Source organism: Gavia stellata, unplaced genomic scaffold (assembly GCF_030936135.1).
Source record: "Gavia stellata isolate bGavSte3 unplaced genomic scaffold, bGavSte3.hap2 HAP2_SCAFFOLD_382, whole genome shotgun sequence".
Lineage (NCBI taxonomy): Eukaryota > Metazoa > Chordata > Aves > Gaviiformes > Gaviidae > Gavia > Gavia stellata.
In genome coordinates this window covers 44,660-66,898 of record NW_026776404.1, presented here as the reverse complement: position 1 = coordinate 66,898, position 22,239 = coordinate 44,660, and the positions used below count along the sequence as shown (strand labels likewise).

Genomic DNA, 22,239 nt, shown 5'->3' with positions numbered 1-22,239 from the left:
GAGATGTTTGGGGTCAGCTGGAGATGTTTGGGGTCAGCTGGAGATGTTGGAGATGTTTGGGGTCAGCTGGAGATGTTTGGGGTCAGCTGGAGATGTTGGAGATGTTTGGGGTCAGCTGGAGATGTTTGGGGTCAGCTGTAGATGTTGGTGATGTTTGGGGTCAGCTGGAGATGTTTGGGGTCAGCTGGAGATGTTGGTGATGTTTGGGGTCAGCTGGAGTTGCCAGGAGCCTCGATGGAGATGTTGGGGTTGGATGGAGATGTTGGCATTGGATGGAGACATAGGGGGTTGGATGGAGACGTTGGGGTTGGATGGAGACATTGGGGTTGGATGGAGATGTTGCAGTTGGATGGAGACATGGGGGGGTTGGATGGAGATGTTGGGGTTGGATGGAGATGTTGGGGTTGGATGGAGACATGGGGGGTTGGATGGAGACGTTGGGGTTGGACGGAGACATGGGGGTTGGATGGAGACATTGGGGTTGGATGGAGACATGGGGGGTTGGATGGAGATGTTGCGGTTGGATGGAGACATTGAGTTTGGATGGAGACATGGGGAGTTGGATGGAGACGTTGGAGTTGGATGGAGACATTGAGTTTGGATGGAGACATGGGGGGTTGGATGGAGACGTTGGGGTTGGATGGAGACATCAGGGGGTTGGATGGAGACATGGAGGTGTGTATGGAGACGTTGGGGTTGGATGGAGACGTTGGGGTTGGATGGAGACATGAGGGGGTTTGGATGGAGAAGTTGGAGCTGCATGGAGATGTTGGGGTTGGCTGCAGAGGTTGGTGTTGGGTGGAGACATGGGGGTTGGCTGGAGACCTGAGGGGGCTGCACAGGGACCTCCACCCATCCCACGGGGGACCCAGGGACTCCATGCAGCGTGTCGAGCACCCACACGAGCAGGGTCTGCTCACAGAGGTGCCTCCGTGTAGACCCCGACGCGGAACCCAAAGTCAGGAGAGGGTGGATGGATGGACAGACGGACGGACAGACGGACGGACGGATGGTTAGCTAGATGGAGGGGTGGCTGAACGGTTGGACGGATACAAAGATCTGGTAGATAGATGAGGTAGGTAGATGAATAGGGAGGTGGCTAGGTGGGTGGGTGGACAGAAGGATGGCAGACAGACAGACAGACAGAGGCTTCCCGCACCGGTGGACAGCTGAGGTTTCCCCACTGATCAGTTCGGCGGACGAGCGGGTGCCAGCGAAGCCTGGCCGCGTGGCCGGATGGCAACTATCCGGCACCGATGAGTGGCCGTGAAGGATCCAAATGGCAGCAGGATGGACAGACGGACGAGCGCCCGTCCTCCGCCGGCTGGAAGGACAGATGGAGGGGCAGAGGCAGGATGGATGGGCAGGCAGGCAGCTGGCCAGCTGGCCGGGGAGACAATCGGTGCTGAGCCACCCCCGGTGCCGTTCCACACCCCGGGGCAGGGCTCCGGCTGCAGGGAGAAGAAAAAGGAGGGGGAAGAAAAAAAAAAAAAGAAGAAAAGAAAACAAACCACCCCAATCGCGGCAACGCCAGCAAACACGGCAAAGCCCCGCTGGGCGCCGGCAACCGGGGCAAGGTGCACTTGGGGCGGACCTTGGCCAACAGCACCCAGCGGGTGCCGCCAGGGACCGGCACCCCCGTGACCATGCCGGTGCTGGGGGCCATCACGGCGGTGGCGGCCGGGCTGGTCTTGCTGCTGCTGCTGGTGCCGACGGCGGCTGCTCACCTCGCGCCCTTCTTCTGGGCTGACCTGGTGGTCTTTGCCAGCTTGGTGCGGTCATCGGTGCGATGCCGGTGGCGTTTGAGTCGCCGACCCCCCATCACCCTCCTCGACATCTTCCAGGAGAAAGCTCGCCGTCGGCCCCACTGGCCCCTGCTCCGCTTCCAGGATGAGGTTTATACCTACGAGGACGTGGAACGCCGGAGCAACCGGGCTGCCTGGCTCTTCTCCCGGCACCTGGGGCTGCAGCCGGGTCAGACCGTCGCCGTCTTCCTCCCCAACGAACCCGCCTACGTCTGGACCTGGTTGGCGTTGGCCAAGCTGGGCTGCCCCATGGCTTGTCTCAACTGCAACGTGCGGGGTCGGGCGCTGCAGCACGCGCTCGCCGCAGCCCAGGTCACCCTCGTCCTCGCCAGCCCCGGTGAGCGACTCCCACCGGGGTGGGGGGGTTGGAATTTGGGGTGCCGAGAGGACCCAGGCGTCCGGGTGGTTCCCCTCCTCCCCCGCTTCTAGTTGTGTCTTCCCTTGCAGGTGCGCGGCGCACACGCGTGTGCGGGATCGGGAGGGATGGGGTGAGGCGGTGTCTGTGCGTGTTGATGCTTGTGCATGTGTTCGCATGGGTGTCAGTGGCAGCACGTGTGTCTGCACACGTGCCAGTGCCTGTGCATGTGTCTGCACATGTGTCAGTGCCCGTGCACGGATTTACATGGCTGTCTGTGCCTGTCTATGTGTCTGCACGCGTGTCAGTGCCTGTGCATGGATTTACACGGGTGTCAGTGCCTGTGCATGTGTCTGCACATGTGTCAGTGCCCATGCACGGATTTACACGTGTGTCAGTGCCTGTGGATGTGTCTGCACATGTGTCAGTGCCTGTGCACGGATTTACACGTGTGTCAGTGCCTGTGGATGTGTCTGCACATGTGTCAGTGCCTGTGCATGGATTTACACGTGTGTCAGTGCCTGTGGATGTGTCTGCACATGTGTCAGTGCCTGTGCATGGATTTACACGTGTGTCAGTGCCTGTGGATGTGTCTGCACATGTGTCAGTGCCTGTGCATGGATTTACACGTGTGTCAGTGCCTGTGCATGTGTCTGCACATGTGTCAGTGCCCTTGCACGGATTTACACGTGTGTCAGTGCCTGTGCATGTGTCTGCACATGTGTCAGTGCCCATGCACGGATTTACAGAGGTGTCTGTGCCTGTCTATGTGTCTGCACGCATGTCAGTGCCTGTGCATGGATTTACACGGGTGTCAGTGCCTGTGCATGTGTCTGCACATGTGTCAGTGCCCATGCACGGATTTACAGAGGTGTCTGTGCCTGTCTATGTGTCTGCACATGTGTCAGTGCCTGTGCATGGATTTACACGTGTGTCAGTGCCTGTGGATGTGTATGCACATGTGTCAGTGCCCATGCACGGATTTACACGTGTGTCAGTGCCTGTGGATGTGTCTGCACATGTGTCAGTGCCTGTGGATGTGTCTGCACATGTGTCAGTGCCCATGCACAGATTTACACGTGTGTCAGTGCCTGTGGATGTGTCTGCACATGTGTCAGTGCCTGTGCATGGATTTACACGTGTGTCAGTGCCTGTGGATGTGTCTGCACATGTGTCAGTGCCCATGCACGGATTTACACGTGTGTCAGTGCCTGTGGATGTGTCTGCACATGTGTCAGTGCCCATGCACGGATTTACAGAGGTGTCTGTGCCTGTCTATGTGTCTGCACGCATGTCAGTGCCTGTGCATGGATTTACACGGGTGTCAGTGCCTGTGCATGTGTCTGCACATGTGTCAGTGCCCATGCACGGATTTACAGAGGTGTCTGTGCCTGTCTATGTGTCTGCACGCATGTCAGTGCCTGTGCATGGATTTACACGTGTGTCAGTGCCTGTGGATGTGTATGCACATGTGTCAGTGCCCATGCACGGATTTACACGTGTGTCAGTGCCTGTGGATGTGTCTGCACATGTGTCAGTGCCTGTGCATGGATTTACACATGTGTCAGTGCCTGTGGATGTGTCTGCACATGTGTCAGTGCCCATGCACGGATTTACACGTGTGTCAGTGCCTGTGGATGTGTCTGCACATGTGTCAGTGCCTGTGCACAGATTTACACGGGTGTCTGTGCCTGTATATGTGTCTGCACGCGTGTCAGTGCCTGTGCACGTGTCTGCATGCGTGTCAGTGCCTGTGCACAGATTTACACGGGTGTCTGTGACTGTCTGTGTGTCTGCACGCGTCTCAGTGCCTGTGCATGGATTTACACGTGTGTCAGTGTCTGTGGATCTGTCTGCACGCGTGTCAGTGCCTGTGCACGTGTCTGCACGCGTGTCAGTACCTGTGCATGTGTTTGCACGCATGTCAGTGCCTGTGCATGGATTTGCATGCGTGTCAGTACCTGTGCATGTGTTTGCACGCATGTCAGTGCCTGTGCATGGATTTGCATGCGTGTCAGTGCCTGTGCATGTGTTTGCACGTGTGTCAGTGCCCGTGCACGGATTTACACGGGTGTCTGTGCCTGTCTATGTGTCTGCACGCGTGTCAATGCCCGTGCCTGCACGCATGTCAGTACCTCTGCATGGATTTGCATGTGTCAGTGCCTGTGCATGTGTCCGCACATGTGTCACTGTCTGTGCACGCACTTGCACACATGTCAGTGTCCATGAATGTGTCTGAACGCATGTTGCTGTCTGTCCACGCATTTCGATATGTGTCAGCGTCCGCGCACATGCTGTCACACGTATCAGTGGCTACACATGCATTTGCATGTATGTCAGTGCCCATACACGCTCTTGCACACGCATCCGCGGCACGCGTGTGGGTGCGCGGCGCAGCGGGGCCGTTTACCCTGAGCGTGCGAGAGGTTGTTCACGTTGGGGCTGTATTTGCGCGCACACATCCCCCCCCCCCCCCCCCCCCCTCGCACGAGGTCACGGCTGCTTGTGCAGCCCTTTGCACACGCGTGTCCGACACCCTGACGCCCCGCGGAGCGTGTCGGGGTGCGCTGACCATGACAAGGCCACGGGTTAATCATCACCAGTCCCTTCCCGGGGTAAAGGTCCTTTTTTTTTTTTTTGTGCGTCACATTTTTGGGGGAAGGAGATGATAGAGGGAAAAAAAAAAATCAGGGCAGGGGGTGCCCATCTTGGGGGGCGCTCAGGGTGCCCCTTGGGGTGCTGGGGGCACCCATCGGATCGCGGCACCCTTAGGGGATGCTCCAGGTGCCTCTCTGGGGTGCTCGGGGAGCCCTTTTGGGGTGCTGTGGGTGCTCAGCTGGGATCCTTGGGGTGCCTGTTTGGGATGCCCAATGGTGGGAGGGGGGTGGTCTGTCCGGTCAGGGCACCCCTTTGGGGTGCTCAGGGTGCCCCTCGGGGGTGTATGGGGTGTGGGGGTGATTGGGGAGCCCTTTTGGGGTGCTTCGAGTGCCCAGCTGGGATCCCCAGGCTCCCATACGGGATACTCCGGGTGCCAGCCCTGTCTGGGATCATTGGGGCACCCATCCAGGACGCCCACCTGATTGAGGTGCCTATTTGGGGCGCAGCTGGTGCCCATCTAGGGTCCTTGGGGTGCCCACTGGGGCTGGCTGGGGTCCCTACCTGATCAAGGGGGTGCAGTGGGTGCCCATCTGGGATCTTTGAGGGCTCCCATGCATGATGCCTTGAGTGTCCATCTGATCAGGGTGCCCATCTGGGGATACACTGGGTGCCCATCTGGGATGCCCAGGGTGCCCACCCAATTGAGGTCCCTATTTGGGGTGCGACTGGTGCCCACCTGGGGTCCTTTGGGTCCCCATTTGGGATGCATGGAGTTCCCATCTGATTGGGGTGCCCATCCGGGATCTTTGGGGCACCCATCCGTGATGCCTGGGGTGCCCATCTGGGGGTACATTGGGTGCCCATCCGGGAACTTTGGGGTCCCCTCTCGGATGCTCACCTATCTGGGGCCACCCACCAGTGCCATGTCCCCCCCCCAGACCTCCAGGCCGCCGTGGAGGAGGTGCTGCCGGCCCTGCAGCGCGACGGTATCCGCGTCTTCTACCTGAGCTCCACGTCGCCCACGCCGGGCGTCGAGGCCCTGCTGCCCGCCATCGAGGCGGCCTCCGATGAGCCCCTGCCCGCCCACCACCGCGCCGGCATCACCGCCAACTCCAAGGCCGCCTACATCTACACCTCTGGCACCACCGGTGAGGCCGCGGGGACAGAAACCCCGAGGGTCTGCTCCTCGGAGAACAGCGACTGGGAGGGTTTGGGTGCCATGGGTGAGGAGCTGAAGGAGGTTGTCCCCCCTGGGGTGTGCGGGCAATGGGGTGCGGGTGATGTTGGGGAGGTTGGTGGGGTTTCGTGGAGGCCTTTCTCCAACCCCGACCATCGTAGGTCCACCTGGACCAGGTTCCTCCTGGCTGTGTCCGTGCAAGGGTTGGGTATCTCCGAGGATGGAGACCCACCATGTCCCTGGGTCTGTCCTCATAGGGATGGGGCGGGGTGGGACATCCCCCATCCAACCCTCAACCTAAACCAGATCCCGTCCCAACCAACACCGGCACATCCGGATGAGGTTCCTCATGGCTCCTCCCAGCGAGGTCTGGAGACCTCTAAGGATGGAGACCCACCACCCTGAGGGAAGGGTTTTGCCCTCCCCTCATCCCCAGGACCTCCCATCCCACATGACCACCTCCAGGGAGGACATTTCCCACCCTCTGCTCCCACTCCGCAGGGCTGCCCAAGGCAGCGGTGATCACAGAGCTGAAGCTGATGATGGTGGCCAACCTGGGTCGGCTCTGTGGCCTACGGCCTGATGATGTCATCTACACAACGCTGCCGCTCTACCACTCGGCCGGGCTGCTCATCGGGGTGGGAGGGTGCTTCGAGGTCGGTACGTAGCCCCGTGCCCCACGTGGCCCGGCCAGCATAGGGAGGGGGTGCGGGCAAGGACAGGTGGAGAGGTGTTGGAGATGGATGGATGGATGGATGGATGGACGGATGGAGAAATGTGTGGGGAGAGGAAGAAGGGAGAGAGGAAGCTGTGTCCACAGATGGGTGAGGGATGGATAGATGGATGGGTGGACATTTTAGATGGATGGACAGCTGTTTTATGGAGAAGGATGTTTTATGGAGAAGCATAGACAGATGTTTTATGGAGATGGATGTTCTAGAGATGGACAGATGGACGTTTTATGGAGATGGATGGATGGATTGGATAGAGATTTTTTTTATATAGGGATGGACAGACTTTTTCTGGAGATGGACTGAAGGGTGATGGAAAAATGTGAGGATGGAGGGAAGAAAAGGAAAGAAGAGAGAGAAAAGGAGAAAGATCTCTATAGCGATAGATGGATGAGCGAGGGGATGGATGGTCAGACAGGTGACAAAAAAAAGTGTAGGGATGGAAAAGGAAGGAGTGGGATGAAAAGAAGAGGGAAAAGGAGAAGGGCGACTATGTAGCTAACGGGTGATGGGGGGGTGAACAGACAGAAGGACAGATACTGGTGGAGATGGATGGATGGATGGATGGATGGATGGATGGATGGATGGAGAAAACAGAAAAAAAGAGAGAAAAGGGGAGGGTAACGATCACCCCGCCGTGTCCCCACAGGAGCCACCTGCGTCCTACGGGCCAAGTTCTCCGCCTCCCAGTTCTGGGACGACTGCCGCCGCTACAACGTCTCCGTCATCCAGTACGTGGGCGAGCTCATGCGCTACCTCTGCAACACGCCCAAGGTTAAGGTCCCCAACTAGCCTGAAATCCACCCCGGGGCGGGGAGGCAACGCCGTGGGGCGCATGCCAAGACGGTCCCTCCCTTTGTCACCCCACAGCGTGCCAATGACCGGGAGCACGGGGTGCGCATGGCCTTGGGCAACGGCCTGCGGGCAGAGGTGTGGAAGGAGTTCCTCCAGCGCTTTGGGCCCATCTCCATCTGGGAGTTTTATGGGGCCACCGAGGGCAACGCCGGCTTCATCAACTACACCGGCAAGATCGGGGCCGTGGGCAGAGCCAACATATTCCTCAAGGTGAGCCGCCGGTGATGACGATGGTGGGGGGGGAAGCAAACACTGACTGCCTTGGGGAGACCAATACCGCACCTCAAGTCGGGTTGAAGGCCAAGAGTGGGGGAGGTCTCCAGGATACCCTCTTCATGGTGGTGCAAACGGTGACTTCCTTGGGGAAACCAACACTGTCCATCAGGTTGGGTTGATACAAAATCAGGATCTCCAAGATCCCCTCCTCACATCCAAAAGGAGTCCCCTCCAGCTGGTTGGCCAACGTTGACTCAACAGTGTTGACTTCAAGTCTAGTTATGGAGTGTCCATGGTGACCTGGACATCTCTATAGCCCTGAGAAAGACCCCTTCGGTGTCCCCAACCACCCGTGTGTTGAGCAAAACCTGCAAAACCAAGGTTTTCTCCACCCTTTTCCCACAGTTGCAGCGCTCAGCATTCTCCCATGGGTCGTTGATTTGGAAGCTATCATCATGAGTTTGGTCAATGGTTGAATCTATTAGATTAAATCTCATTTAAATATAAAGGGCAATCAGCTTGGACGGAAAACAAGCGGTTACTCAGGATGGTGGGATTTGGGGGTGCGGGGTTGTGTTTCTGTGGATTGTTATGAGTGAGTAACAGAGGATCGGAAGGAAAGTCTTCTCACTCTTTTTAATCCCGTTTCTCCTCCACCCACCAGTTTCTCTTTGTCCCTCTTCCACCCTCCAGAGTTTCGCTCCCTTTGAGCTGATCAAGTACAACGTGGAGGAGAACGAACCTGTACGTGACGAGCGAGGTCTCTGCATCCCAGTCCGCCCCGGTAAGAAGAGATGAGCCTTACGAGGGCCTTTTTGGGAGGAAAGGGAGGCAGACAGAGGGTTGAGATGCATCCAAGCCACTTCTTGGTCCTTATCACCATCATCTTGGTGGCTGCAAGCCACCAGAAACCCCTCGAAGAAACAGGAATGTCATCCCTGAGCACCCCGTGGGTCATGGAGGTGACATTCCCCAGCACTGAGGCAGTTGCTGACTAGCTTCCAACCCTCCTTTCCCTCCCCGAAGGTGAGACGGGGCTGCTGGTCATCAAAATCACCAAGAACACCCCTTTCCACGGCTACGCGGGCGATTCCCAGAAGACAGAGAAGAAGGTCTTGAGGGACGTCTTGGTCAAAGGCGATGCCTTCTTCAACAGCGGTGACCTCCTGATGATTGACCATGAAAGATTCGTCTACTTCCAGGACCGCGTGGGAGACACTTTCCGGTAACTCTGATGCTCTCACACCCACGTCTGCGTGGGCAGTGCCACCTGCCAGCCCCAATCCCCCCTCATCCCTTCTCTTCCCTAGTTGGAAAGGTGAGAACGTGGCCACAACAGAGGTGGAGGCCACTCTTGCCGCCGTGAGCTTCATCCAGGAGGTCAACGTCTACGGAGTGTCTGTGCCGGGTGAGTACTGGGTGGTGCGGGGCGGGTGAGTTGGGCCAAAATAAGAAACTGGTGATCTTTCAGCCATGCGATGTGTCCCCAAATGGTCTGAGCGGCCACTGAGAAGCCTGAAGTAGAATAGAATGGAAGGGACCTACAACGATCATCCAGTCCAACTGCCTGACCACTCACTGACCCAAAATAAGAGTCTGGTATTGTTTTGGGCTCATGATTATTGCCACAATGGTCCAAACAGCTACCAAGAAGAGTAGAACAGGACTGGGTTGCCCAAAAGAAGCATCTAGTGTTGTTTGGGGCAAGTAACGTGTCCACATAACAGTCCAGCTGACCACCAAGGCGGCTGAAGTACGACTTACCGACCCAAAATAAGTTTCTGGCATGGCTGTGGCACACATTGGAATCCTGTCAAGGTCTGAGTGGCCACCAGGAGGGTTAAAGGGGGACTTGGTTGCCCAAACCAAGTGTCCAGCATTGTTTTGGGCATGCAACATACCCCTGCAATAGTCCAAGTAGCCACCAAGAAAAGTAAAATGGGACTCAGTTGCCCAAAAGAAGAATCTGGTGGTGTTTTAGGCAACTGACATGTCTCCATAATGGTCCAAGCTGCCACCAGGAAGAGTAAAAGGGTCTCAGTTGCCCAAAGTAAGCGTGAGTTGCTGTTTTGGGCACACAGTGTTTCGCCGTAATGGTCCAAGTGGCCCCAAAAGACACAAAAATGGGAAACGTTCACCCAAAATAAGGATCCAGCACTGTTTTGGGTGCATGATGTGCCTCCATCATGGCCCCAGTGGCCACCAAGAAGGCTAAAATGGGGCACGTCCACCCAAAGTGGGTGTCCAACATTGTTTCAGGCGTGCAACTGGTCCCCATAACGGTGCAAGTGGCCACCAAGAAGAATAAAATGAGACTTGGTTGCCTAAAACAACCCTCCGGCGTCATTTGCAGGCTGTGAGGGGAGGTGCGGCATGGCGGCCATCCGCCTGAAGGCCGGGGCGAGCTTCGAAGGCGAGAGCCTCTACGCCTTCACCAGGGACACGCTGCCCAGCTACGCCGCTCCCCGCTTCGTGCGGGTCCAGGTCAGCGCTCCCAGCTTCAGCCGGGCGTCGGGGCGGCTTCAGGGGGACGGGTTTTTTTTGTCAATTCGGGCGCGATTTTGGCAATTTTGCAGCGCGGGCGCCAGCGCCCGTTTCCAATGACTGTGTCGGCGTCCCCCCAGTTTCCGATGACGGTGCCGGTAAGGGTGCCTGGGTCCCCCGTTACCGGTGACAGTGCCAGGGTCACCCTGTTGTTGATGGCATTGTCCATCCATTTCAATATCAATGACAACATCAGGGTCACGCTGTGCTGATGACGGCGTCGGTCCGCCTGCCCGATGATGGTATCGAGGTCCCTCCTCTCCCACGACGGTGGTGGTCACCCTGTGCCAATGACGCCACACGGGTCCCCCCCAATTCCAATGACACCACCCGTGCCCCCGTGCCGACGACAAAGCCGGGGGTGCCGCCATTTCCAACGATGGCACGTGGGTCACCGTGTGCCGATGACGGCCTTGGTCCCCCACGTTGCCGATGACAGCGTTGAGTTCCCTTGTTTCTGATGACTGTGCCAGTCACCCCACGCTGGTAACGCCGTCCATCCCCCCCCTGCTTCCGATGACACCGTCCATCTCCACAGGACGCCCTGGAGATCACGGGGACCTTCAAGCAGTGCAAAGGCAACCTCGTCAAAGAAGGCTTTGACCTCAATGTCATCAAAGACCCCCTCTTCTTCCGTGACGACAAGAAGAAGTCCTACGTGCCCCTGAACCCCGACATCTACGCCGCCATCCTGGACATGAAGCTCAACCTGTAGAAGAAGGAGCCATGCCATGCCACGGTCTCCATGACGGCCTGGGGTGATAATTGCCTCTGGGCGATTGGCAAGGCCAATTTGGGGCTAATGAGGCGTTTTTCGCTTCCTTCAGGGAGTTTTGAACAGTGTTGGAGCACGACGAGGGCGACGGGCTGGTCTCGGCGCTTGCTATCCTGCCCCGGCGCCTCCGTGCCACGCTGGCTGCGGAAATTAAAGGCTTAATTCCAATCATTTGGATCCAGGCGGGCGCCGGGTCGATGAGGGCCATTTTCTGGGGACTGACCCACTCGTTTTCCCTTCTGGAGGGGGCAGATGGTGCCCAAAACCCTCCCCACTGCCGGGAAGGGAACATTTACTCGGTGCTGGCCTCTCACTCGCCCGTGGGGCTGGCCGTGGAGATGTCTCGGGCCCCCAAACACTCTTCTCTTCCCACTCAGGGCTCGCTGAGCTGCTTTAGCTCACCAATCCGGAACAAAACCCATTTATTTCTCCCTGACCCCATTTTCTGCCCGATCAGCGACCTAAACCGGCTCGGGGAGGCAGCCCAGGCTCCCCATAGATCTCAGACCCACACGACGCACACCAAGCCCCCCATGACAGCATAGGCTTCTTCCTGCCCTTCCCCAGCACCCGCTGAGCCGGTTTAACCGACACAAAAGGAGCTTGTTGCTCCCTGCAGCCGCTTTCTGTTGGATGGGTGAGCAAAACTGGCTTGGGGACGCTGTTGCGGCTCCCCTCTCTCCCAGACGTGAGCAAGCCCCCTCGATTTTTCATAGAAAAGGTGAAATCTTTATTTACAAACCTTCCCAGCGGCACCGGGGCAGGGAAGAGGAGGAGAAGAGCCGGGTGTCCACTGGGAAGCCCTCACTCGCCGCCATCACCGAGCAGCTGCAGCTCCACCATCCGCGGCGGGGGCTCCTTGGGGGGCCGGCGAGCCTCGAGGGGGACCCGGCGTTCCCGTTGCAGCTCGCTCACGCGGAGCCGCAGCCGCTGCTCCCGACGTTTGCAGGCTTGGAGCTGCCGTTGGGTTTTGTCAAGGGCGTCGAGGGCGGCCTCGGCGCGGCGTTTCCAGAGTAGAGCGCTGCCCACCTGGTAGCTGTGCTCGCTCTGGATGTACGCCCCAGCCGGCGGCGGCAGCCGCAACATGTAGAGAGAGGGGGAGACGGGGCGGGGGGGTGCCGGGGGGTCACCCTCGGGGAGAGCCGGGGTGGCTGTGGCTTCTTCGTCCCCTGTGGCCACCAAAAGGCTGTCCGAGAGGGGACCCCGGGCACCCGAGGGGCCGGGAAGGGCCGGGACGCCCCCGTGGTCACCGGCGGGGGGGGCACCGGGGTCTTCGCCTTCCCGGGGGAAGCAGGAGACGTCGGCGGTGAAGGGGGGGTCTGGAGGGGAAGGGGTGGGGTCCTGCCTACACAGAGAAAGAGGAGATTAAACTGGGGGACCCAGGGACGTCCTGCGTCACCCCCCACCCCCCTGGGACTCACCTCCACCTCCTGGTGGCCCGAGGGGGCTTTGGGGTGTCACTCTCGGGCGTGGGGGGCTTCGGCTTGGTGGCCCGGGGGGGTTTGGGGGAGGCCGACTCGAAGACGGTGGGCACGGCCCCTTCCTTGAGACGGTGGTAGCCGCTGCGGAGAGCCAGGGTGGGGAAAAAGGGGGGTGGGGGAGTGTCAGGGGGTGGCATGGGGCACTTGGGGGGGGCCCCAAAGGCCTGGGAGGAGGCCCCCCAGGGTGCCCCGTGGCTGTCAGGGTCCTCAGGGTGTCCCAAAGCCCCCGGAGGCCCCAAAGGCTGTGGGGTCCTCAGGGTGCTCTGCAGCCCTAGGGTATCCCCAAAACTCCTGGGGAACCCCCAAGCTCTAAGAAAGACTCTGGGGAACCTCAAAAGCCTTGGGGGGGGGTACCCAAAATGCCCCGGGGGGGCCCCCAAGCCACAAGGTCTCTTGGGTGCCCTAAAGCCCTGAGGGGAAACAGGAGGGGGACTCCCAAAAGCCCTTGGGGGGTACCCCAGGGTGCTCCACGACCCCCAGGTCCCTGGGGTGCCCCTAAAACCTTGGGGGGGGGTCCCTGAGGTGCCCCAAAACTCAAGGGGAGGGACAGACCATGTCAATCCCGAGCCTGGAAGAGTCCATTTTAAATCAAGGGGGGGGGGGGGGATGTTGTTAATTAGGCTGATCCATTCTCCGCAGGAGAAAAGGCGGGGGGGGGCGCCTCGTTAAGCGCCTCGTTAGCTACCTGAAGCCGACTATCTCGAAGCAGCTCTTCTCGAAGTGCTGGGAGCAGAAGTAGATGTACTTGGAGGCCGGGTCCCAGCGGCCCTCCCCGCTCGCGTCCCGCCGCCGGCTGTTCTCCAGCCACAGCGCCCGCCGCGGGTTGTCCTTCTTGGGCAGCCTGGGGGGGGGGACACGGGGGGGGACACAGCGCAGTCAGCTGCGAGGCGGTGGCCTCAAATCCCAGCCCCCCCCAGCCTGTTTTCTGCAAGGTTGGAAGGGTGCCCCCCCCATGCACCTGCAAATGGAACGGTCTGGGGAGGCCCAGTTAAAGGGGATGGGGCTAAACCATTCCTAAAATGGGGGGGGGGGGGGGCACCTAAAAAGGCCCATTGCTAAGGAGGGGGGGGCACACCTGGGACGGCCCATTGCTAAAGGGGGGGGGGCACACCTGGGACGGCCCATTGCTAAAGGGGGGGGGCACACCTGGGACGGCCCATTGCTAAAGGGGGGGGGGCACACCTGGGACGGCCCATTGCTAAAGGGGGGGGGGGCACACCTGGGACGGCCCATTGCTAAGGAGGGGGGGGCACACCTGGGACGGCCCATTGCTAAGGAGGGGGGGGCACACCTGGCACGGCCCATTGCTAAAGGTGGGGGGGGGGGGCACACCTGGGACGGCCCATTGCTAAAGGTGGGGGGGGGGGGCACACCTGGGACGGCCCATTGCTAAAGGGGGGGGGGGGGGGCACACCTGGGACGGCCCATTGCTAAGGAGGGGGGGGCACACCTGGGACGGCCCATTGCTAAAGGGGGGGGGGGCACACCTGGGACGGCCCATTGCTAAAGGGGGGGGGGCACACCTGGGATGGCCCATTGCTAAAGGGGGGGGGGCACACCTGGGACGGCCCATTGCTAAAGGGGGGGGGGGGGGGCACACCTGGGACGGCCCATTGCTAAAGGGGGGGGGGGGCACACCTGGGACGGCCCATTGCTAAGGGGGGGGGGCACACCTGGGACGGCCCATTGCTAAGGGGGGGGGGGGGCACACCTGGGACGGCCCATTGCTAAGGGGGGGGGGGGGCACACCTGGGACGGCCCATTGCTAAGGGGGGGGGGGGCACACCTGGGACGGCCCATTGCTAAGGGGGGGGGGGCACACCTGGGACGGCCCATTGCTAAGGGGGGGGGGGGCACACCTGGGACGGCCCATTGCTAAGGGGGGGGGCACACCTGGGACGGCCCATTGCTAAGGGGGGGGGGCACACCTGGGACGGCCCATTGCTAAGGGGGGGGGCACACCTGGGACGGCCCATTGCTAAAGGGGGGGGGCACACCTGGGACGGCCCATTGCTAAAGGGGGGGGGCACACCTGGGACAGCCCATTGCTAAAGGCGGGGGGGCACACCTGGGACGGCCCATTGCTAAAGGGGGGGGGGCACACCTGGGACGGCCCATTGCTAAAGGGGGGGGGGGGGCACACCTGGGATGGCCCATTGCTAAAGGGGGGGGGGGGGCACACCTGGGACGGCCCATTGCTAAAGGGGGGGGGGGGCACACCTGGGACGGCCCATTGCTAAAGGGGGGGGGGGGGCACACCTGGGACGGCCCATTGCTAAGGGGGGGGCACACCTGGGACGGCCCATTGCTAAGGGGGGGGCACACCTGGGACGGCCCATTGCTAAAGGCGGGGGGGGCACACCTGGGATGGCCCATTGCTAAGGAGGGGGGGGCACACCTGGGACGGCCCATTGCTAAAGGCGGGGGGGGCACACCTGGGACGGCCCATTGCTAAGGGGGATTCCCCAAAAGAAACCAAGCATGAAAAAGGTGAAAAACCACCCAAATAAAATCACAAGGCAGAAACAGGGAGAGCCCCCTTGCTCAGACCACTTTGAGGGGGGGGGAATGAAGGGGCCAATGGGGTGTCCACTGCCCCCCCGAGGGGATGTGGGGGCACCCACCGGTGGAAGGAGATGCCTCGGTTGCGGGTCTCCCGAGTGTCGCGGGTGCAACAGCCGGCGGCAGAGCAGTGACGGGGCATCTGGGGGGAAAAAAGGGAGTGAGAAGATCCCCAATTGCCCCCCCCAACCAGCCCAGCCCCCCAAATGCCCCCCAAATCCCTGTGCTTCCCCCCCGCCGAGCCCCAGAGGCTCCCCATGAGCCACCGCAGCCCCCCCCAATCCCTATGCCCCCCCCGGTGCCCCCCAGATGCTCCCCCCAAGCCAGTCGCTGCCCTCCGGAGCTCCCCCAAAGTCTCAGTGCCCCCCCCAATCATGAAGTCACCGGGGGGGGGGGGGGGGCGGCCCCACCACCAGGACTCCCCCCGGGGTGGGTTGGGGGGGCAGATGACGTCACGGGGAGGCAGGGCACCGCGGGGGGGGGGGGGGGGGGGGCGTTGCTAAGGGCCCTCAGTGGGGCCTGCGGTTGCTAAGGGGGGGGCCGGAAGGAGCGCGCCCGGAGCACCCCCCCCCCCGGTGCCGGATACGCCCCCCCGGTGCCGGACACCCCCTCCCCGTCCCCCGCCCCAGGGGGCCGGTCCGGGGCCGGTTCCCGGGGCCGGTGCCCCCCCCCGAGCTCGGGCGCGGCCTCACCTCGGCGCTCCCATCCCGCCGCCACCTCCTCCTCCTCCTCCACCCGCCCCGACTCTCGCGAGATTCCGCGAGACTCTCGCACCTCGCGAGACCGTCCCCTCCACGCCCCGCCCCTTCCTCCCCCTCTCATTGGCTGCGCCGCCGCCGAGGGGGGCTGGGCGAACACGCAGAGCGCCCCGCCCCTTTCTCCTCACTGGCTGCGCCGCGGCGGGGGGCGGAGCGCACTCCTCTGAGCCCTCGCCTTCATTTGCATGCTACGCTGTCATTGGCCAGACTCGCCCCGCCCCGTCCTTATTAGCCATGCGAGCCCCGCCCCTCCGCCGCGGGGGTTTCAAGGCCCCCCCCGATCAGGTTTTGGGGTGTTTCAAGGTCCCCGACGGTGTTTCGGGGGGGGGGGGGGGGGGCGGTGAGATCCCCTCCCCTCCTCCCAAATTGGGGTAAAAAGGGTTTCAAGGCCCCCCCAAGGTTTTGGGGTGGGGTCCCCCAAAAGGAGCTTGGGGAGGGGTTTCAAGGCTCCCCTCCCAAATAGTGCTTTAGGGGGAGTTTCAAGGCTCCCCCCAACGTGGGCTGTGGGGATGTTTTGAGGCCCCCCCCCCCCTTTTTGCAGCCCCCCCCCCCCCCACCCCCCCGGTCCCTCAGAGCCATTCAGGGGCGGATCCATCTTAAAGGCACTTTAATGAGTATGGGCAAGCTCCACCCCCAACAAGCCCCGCCCCCGAACAAGCCCCACCCCTACTGCTAGAGGTTGGGGGGGGTCCCTGGGGACAGTTTCTAGGGGTTCCCTGGGGCCCAAAGGCACCCAGGGGTGGTTTCAAGGGTCCCCCCCCAGCACTGCGGGCGATTTCGGGGCTCCCCCCTGGGCTGGGGGTGGTTTCTAGGCCACCCCCAGGACTTGCTGCCTTTGGGTGGGGCTCCTTGGGGGCAGTTTCGAGGCCCCCCCTGGAGCGGGGGGCGGGTTTCGAGGAGCTCCCAGAGGGTCCAGGGTGGGGACCCGCTGTCCTCGCTGTCCTCGCTGTCCTCGTCCTCCTCCCGCAGCATGCGGCGCACCGTGCGGGACAGCGTCAGCGGGTCGCACCTGGGGGCAAGCCGGCAGGATTTGGGGTGGCCCCCCAGAGACCCCACTATCCCATAGTCCCCCAGACAGCCCCATACAGCCCCCCCAGAGCCCCCCACTATCCCATAGTCCCCCAGACAGCCCCATACAGCCCCCCCAGAGCCCCCCACTATCCATAATCCTCCCCACAGCCCCATAGAGCCCCCCCAGAGCCCCCCACTATCCCATAATCCCCCTGGTCCCATACAGCCCCTCCCAGACCCATAGGGGACTATGGGGGCTATAGGGTACTACTGGGGCATGGGGGGGGTTTATAGGGGACTATGGGGGCTATAGGGTACTACTGGGGCGTGTGGGGGTCTATAGGGGACTATGGGGGCTATAGGGTACTACTGGGGCGTGTGGGGGTCTATAGGGGACTATAGGGGCTATAGGGTGCTGTAGGGGACTATAGGGGCTATAGGGTTCTATTGGGGGCTGTTGGGGACTATAGGGTACTATAAGGATGCTATAACGAGGCTGTAGTGCTGCAATGAAGAGCTATAGGGTGCTATGGAGGGCTATAGGGGCACAGAGGGAGCTGTAGGGTGCTATGGGGGCAGCTATAGGTACCTGTGGGAGGCTATAGGGTACTCCAGGTGGCGATAGTGGCCCATAGGGGGTTACAGAGGGAGCTATGGGAGGTATGGGGGGGCTATAAGGAGGCTATAGGGATCTATAGGGTGCTGTAGGGACACATAGGGAGCTATAGGGGCCCACGGGGGAGGTATGGGGGGGCTATAAGGAGGCTATAGGGATCTATAGGGTGCTGTAGGGACACATAGGGAGCTATAGGGGCCCACGGGGGAGGTATGGGGGGGCTATAAGGAGGCTATAGGGATCTATAGGGTGCTGTAGGGACACATAGGGAGCTATAGGGGCCCACGGGGGAGGTATGGGGGGGCTATAAGGAGGCTATAGGGATCTATAGGGTGCTGTAGGGACACATAGGGAGCTATAGGGGCCCACAGGGGAAGTATGGGGTGGCTATAAGGAGGCTATAGGGATCTATAGGGTGCTGTAGGGACACATAGGGAGCTATAGGGGCCCACGGGGGAAGTATGGGGGGGCTATAAGGAGGCTATAGGGATCTATAGGGTGCTGTAGGGACACATAGGAGCTATAGGGGCCCACGGGGGAAGTATGGGGGGGCTATAAGGAGGCTATAGGGATCTATAGGGTGCTGTAGGGGCCCATAGGGCACCACAGAGAGCCACAGAGGCCCTCAGGGGCTATAAGGAGACCATAGGGTGCCATAGGGGCCCACGGGGTCCCGCGGGGGCTGTAGGTGCCGGTCCCCACCTGAGGCGAGCCCGCAGGGCGGCCACGTGGCGCGCGGTGGCCGCGGTCCCCGTCCCCGACGGCCTCCAGAGCCCGGCGCAGGCGGTGGCCCTGGGCCTGGGCACGGACTGTCCCCGCGGCCACCGCGGCCACCCGCTCCCCCAGCGCCCGTCCCGCCGCCTCGCTGGCCTGCGCCTGCGGGGACACGGGGACACGGGGCGTGGGGACGTGGGACATGGGGAGTGGGGATGCAAGGACATGGGGACATGGGGACACGGGACGTGGGGATGTGGGACACGGGGCATGGGGACACAAGGACGTGGAGACATCGGGACATGGGGCATGGGGACATAAGGACATGGGGACGCGGGGGGACACGGGACCATGGGGACACAGGGACATGGGGACACAGGGTGTGGGGACATGGGGACACAAGGACATGGGGACATGGGGACATGGGGACACGGGGACATGGGGATGTGGGACATGGGGGCGTGGGGACGCAAGGACATGGGGACACGGGAACATGGGACACAGGGACATGGGGACATGGGGACATGGGGCGTGGGGACGTGGACACAGGGACATGGGGACACAGGGACATGGGGACACGTGGTGTGGGGACACAAGGACATGGGGACACAAGGACATGGGGACACAGGATTTGGGGACATGGGGTGTGGGGATACAAGGACATGGGGACACAGGGACATGGGGACACGGGGGACATGGGGACATGGGGTGTGGGGACACAAGGACATGGGGACACAGGGACATGGGGGCACAGGGACATGGGGACACTGGGCATGGGGATGGGGGACATGGGGACATGGGGACATGGGGTGTGGGGACACAAGGACATGGGGATGGGGGACATGGGGTGTGGGGGACACAGGAACAGGGGCATGTGGACATGGGGGACACAGAGACATGGGGCAGGAGGACACGAAGACATGGGGGGACATGGGGACACAAGGACACACGGGGACACATGGGGACATGGGGGGACATGGAGGCTATGGGGTCGCGGGATGACACAGGGTGACATGGGTGACATGCCTCGACACCGCCCCTCCCCCCCCCACCGGGCCAGGGAACCCCTGGGAGCCACACGTGATGTCACCCTCCCTCCATGATGTCACACCCCCGCCCGTGATGTCACCCATGGGTGACATCAGCCCACCTGCAGGCGGTAGCGCTCCCCCCGCAGCCGCTGCTCTTCCACCTCCGCCAGCAGCACCCGCAGGCGCCGCCCCGCTGCTCGCGCTGCCCGGACAGCGCCGCCCGCGCCCTGCACCCATGGGTGCCCCACGTCACCCCATGGCACCCATGGGGCGACCCACAGCAACCGCCACCCCACCCCAGTGCCACCTGCGCCCTGCACCCCTGGGCATCCCAGGTCACCTGGGGGGAGCCCATGGGATCTGCTGTCACCCCACAGCACATGTGGGTGCCCCATGTCACCCCATTGCACCCATAGGGTGCCCCATGGCATCCGGCAGCACCCATGGGAACGCCATGGGGGATTCTTTGGGGACGCTGTGGGAATACTGGGAAAACACGGAGCCACCCTGGGGCCACCCTGGGCCACCCTGGGGCCACCCAAGTCCACCCTGGATCCCTCTGGAACCATCTTGGACCACTCTGGGCCACCCTGGGCCACCCTGGGACCACCCTGAGGCCACCCTAGGACCATCTTGGACCACCCTGGGGCCACCCAAGACCACCCTGGGCCACCCTGGGCCACCCAAGGACAACCCTGAGGCCACCCTAAGACCATCTTGACCACCCTGGGCCACCCAAGACCACCCTGAGCCACCCTGGGGCCATCTTGGACCACCCTGGGGCCACCCAAGAGCACCCTGGGCCACCCTGGGACCATCTTGGACCACCCTGGGGCCACCCAAGACCACCCTGGGTCACCCTGATGCCACCCAAGACCACCCTGGGCCACCCTGGGGTCACCCTGGGCCACCCAAGGACCACCCTGAGGCCACCCTAAGACCATCTTGGACCACCCTGGGTCACCCTGATGCCACCCAAGACCACCCTGGGCCACCCTGGGGTCACCCTGGGCCACCCTGGGACCATCTTGGACCACCCTGGGGCCACCCAAGAGCACCCTGGGCCACCCTGGGACCATCTTGGACCACCCTGGGGCCACCGAAGAGCACCCTGGGTCACCCCGGCGCCACCCAAGACCACCCTGGGCCACCCTAAGACCATCTTGGACCACCGTGGGGCCACCCAAGACCACCCTGGGTCACCCTGATGCCACCAAGACCACCCTGGGCCCACCCTGGGGTCACCCTGGGCCACCCAAGGACAACCCTGAGGCCACCCTAAGACCATCTATGTGACTCAGACACCCTGGGCCACCCAAGAGCACCCTGGGCCACCCTGGGACCATCTTGGACCACCCTGGGGCCACCCAAGACCACCCTGGGTCACCCCAGTGCCACCCAAGACCACCCTGGGCCACCCTGGGGTCACCCTGGGCCACCCAAGGACCACCCTGAGGCCACCCTAAGACCATCTTGGACCACCCTGGGCCACCCAAGGACCACCCCTGGGCCACCCTGGGACCATCTTGGACCACCCTGGGGCCACCCAAGACCACCCTGGGCCACCCTGGGACCATCTTGGACCACCCTGGGGCCACCCAAGACCACCCTGGGTCACCCCAGTGCCACCCAAGACCACCCTGGGCCACCCTGGGGTCACCCTGGGCCACCCAAGGACCACCCTGAGGCCACCCTAAGACCATCTTGGACCACCCTGGGCCACCCAAGACCACCCCTGGGCCACCCTGGGACCATCTTGGACCACCCTGGGGCCACCCAAGACCACCCTGGGCCACCCTGGGACCATCTTGGACCACCCTGGGGCCACCCAAGACCACCCTGGGTCACCCTGATGCCACCCAAGACCACCCTGGGCCACCCTGGGGTCACCCTGGGCCACCCAAGGACCACCCTGAGGCCACCCTAAGACCATCTTGGACCACCCTGGGTCACCCTGATGCCACCCAAGACCACCCTGGGCCACCCTGGGTCACCCTGGGCCACCCAAGGACCACCCTGAGGCCACCCTAAGACCATCTTGGACCACCCTGGGCCACCCAAGACCACCCTGAGCCACCCTGGGATCATCTTGGACGACCCTGGGCCACCCAAGAGCACCCTGGGTCCCCCGGCTCACCCGGCCTCGCGGTGCAGGAGCTCTTGGAGGTGGAGGCAACGGGCGCGCAGGGCAGCCTCAGCGGGGCCGGGTGGCACCCTGGGGTGCTGCAGCTGCCCCCGCAGCACCCGCTGCTCCTGCTCCAGCCGGGTCCTCGCCCCCCGCCGCCTCCCGTGCCCTCGTCCCCCGCGTCCGCCAGCGCCCGCTGCAGCTCCTCTGCCTGAACCCAACGGTGGCACCCACAGGGGGGTCAGCACCCAGCCTAGTGGCACCCACAGCACCCGCATCTGCACCCACACAGCATCCGTGGCACCCACAAGTGCTCCCACAGCACCCACCAGTGCCACCACAGAAGCACCCACAGCACCCGCACAGCACCCGTGGTACCCACAAGTGCACCCACAGCACCCGCAGCACCCGCAGCACCCACACATGCATCCACAGCACCTGTGGCACCCACAAGTGCACCCACAGCACCTACAGTACCCACAACTGCACCCACAGCATCCACAGCACCCACACCTGCACCAACAGCACCCACCAGTGCCACCACAGAAGCACCCACAGCACCCACACCTGCACCAACAGCACCCACAAGTGCACCCACAGCATCCACAGCTGCACCAACAGCACCCACACCTGCACCCACACCTGCACCAACAGCACCCATAAGTGCACCCACAAGTGCACCCACAGCATCCACAGCTGCACCCACAGCACCCACACCTGCACCCACACCTGCACCAACAGCACCCACAAGTGCCCGCCAGCACCCACAGCACCCACACCTGCACCAACAGCACCCACAAATGCACCCACAAGTGCACCCACAGCATCCACAACTGCACCCACAGCACCCACACCTGCACCCACAAGTGCTCCCACAGCACCCAC

At 62.2% G+C, this 22,239-nt stretch overlaps 2 protein-coding genes across 2 annotated transcripts; one reads left to right on the top strand and one right to left on the bottom strand.

The window, feature by feature from the left end:
• Window positions 1-1,646: 1,646 nt before the first annotated feature.
• LOC104259976 (long-chain fatty acid transport protein 2-like) lies at window positions 1,647-11,139 on the top strand. The gene is made up of 10 exons (XM_059834588.1): window positions 1,647-2,142; window positions 5,697-5,906; window positions 6,437-6,595; window positions 7,316-7,440; window positions 7,537-7,731; window positions 8,431-8,521; window positions 8,764-8,962; window positions 9,048-9,145; window positions 10,091-10,221; window positions 10,820-11,139. Exons 1-10 carry the CDS (start codon window positions 1,647-1,649, stop codon window positions 10,994-10,996), a joined length of 1,881 nt encoding a protein of 626 aa, XP_059690571.1. The 3' UTR covers window positions 10,997-11,139.
• A 716-nt stretch (window positions 11,140-11,855) lies between these two features.
• On the bottom strand, window positions 11,856-15,241 carry THAP7 (THAP domain containing 7). Its single transcript, XM_059834590.1, has 4 exons — window positions 15,162-15,241; window positions 13,223-13,378; window positions 12,478-12,618; window positions 11,856-12,401 (listed from the first exon to the last, which is right to left on the bottom strand). Exons 1-4 carry the CDS (start codon window positions 15,239-15,241, stop codon window positions 11,861-11,863), a joined length of 918 nt encoding a protein of 305 aa, XP_059690573.1. The 3' UTR covers window positions 11,856-11,860.
• Window positions 15,242-22,239: the final 6,998 nt, after the last annotated feature.

Bases quoted from the DNA above. Each gene is read 5' to 3' on its own strand.
- THAP7 (XM_059834590.1), bottom strand. From the start codon at position 15,241: ATGCCCCGTCACTGCTCTGCCGCCGGCTGTTGCACCCGCGACACTCGG. The intron at 12,619-13,222 runs GTAGCTAACGAG...GGCTCTCCGCAG, and splicing joins TTCGAGATAGTCGGCTTCAG to CGGCTACCACCGTCTCAAGG. The intron at 12,402-12,477 runs GTGAGTCCCAGG...TTCTCTGTGTAG, and splicing joins CGGGCCACCAGGAGGTGGAG to GCAGGACCCCACCCCTTCCC.
- LOC104259976 (XM_059834588.1), top strand. From the start codon at position 1,647: ATGCCGGTGCTGGGGGCCATCACGGCGGTGGCGGCCGGGCTGGTCTTG. The intron at 8,522-8,763 runs GTAAGAAGAGAT...CCCTCCCCGAAG, and splicing joins CTGCATCCCAGTCCGCCCCG to GTGAGACGGGGCTGCTGGTC. The intron at 8,963-9,047 runs GTAACTCTGATG...TCTCTTCCCTAG, and splicing joins CGCGTGGGAGACACTTTCCG to TTGGAAAGGTGAGAACGTGG.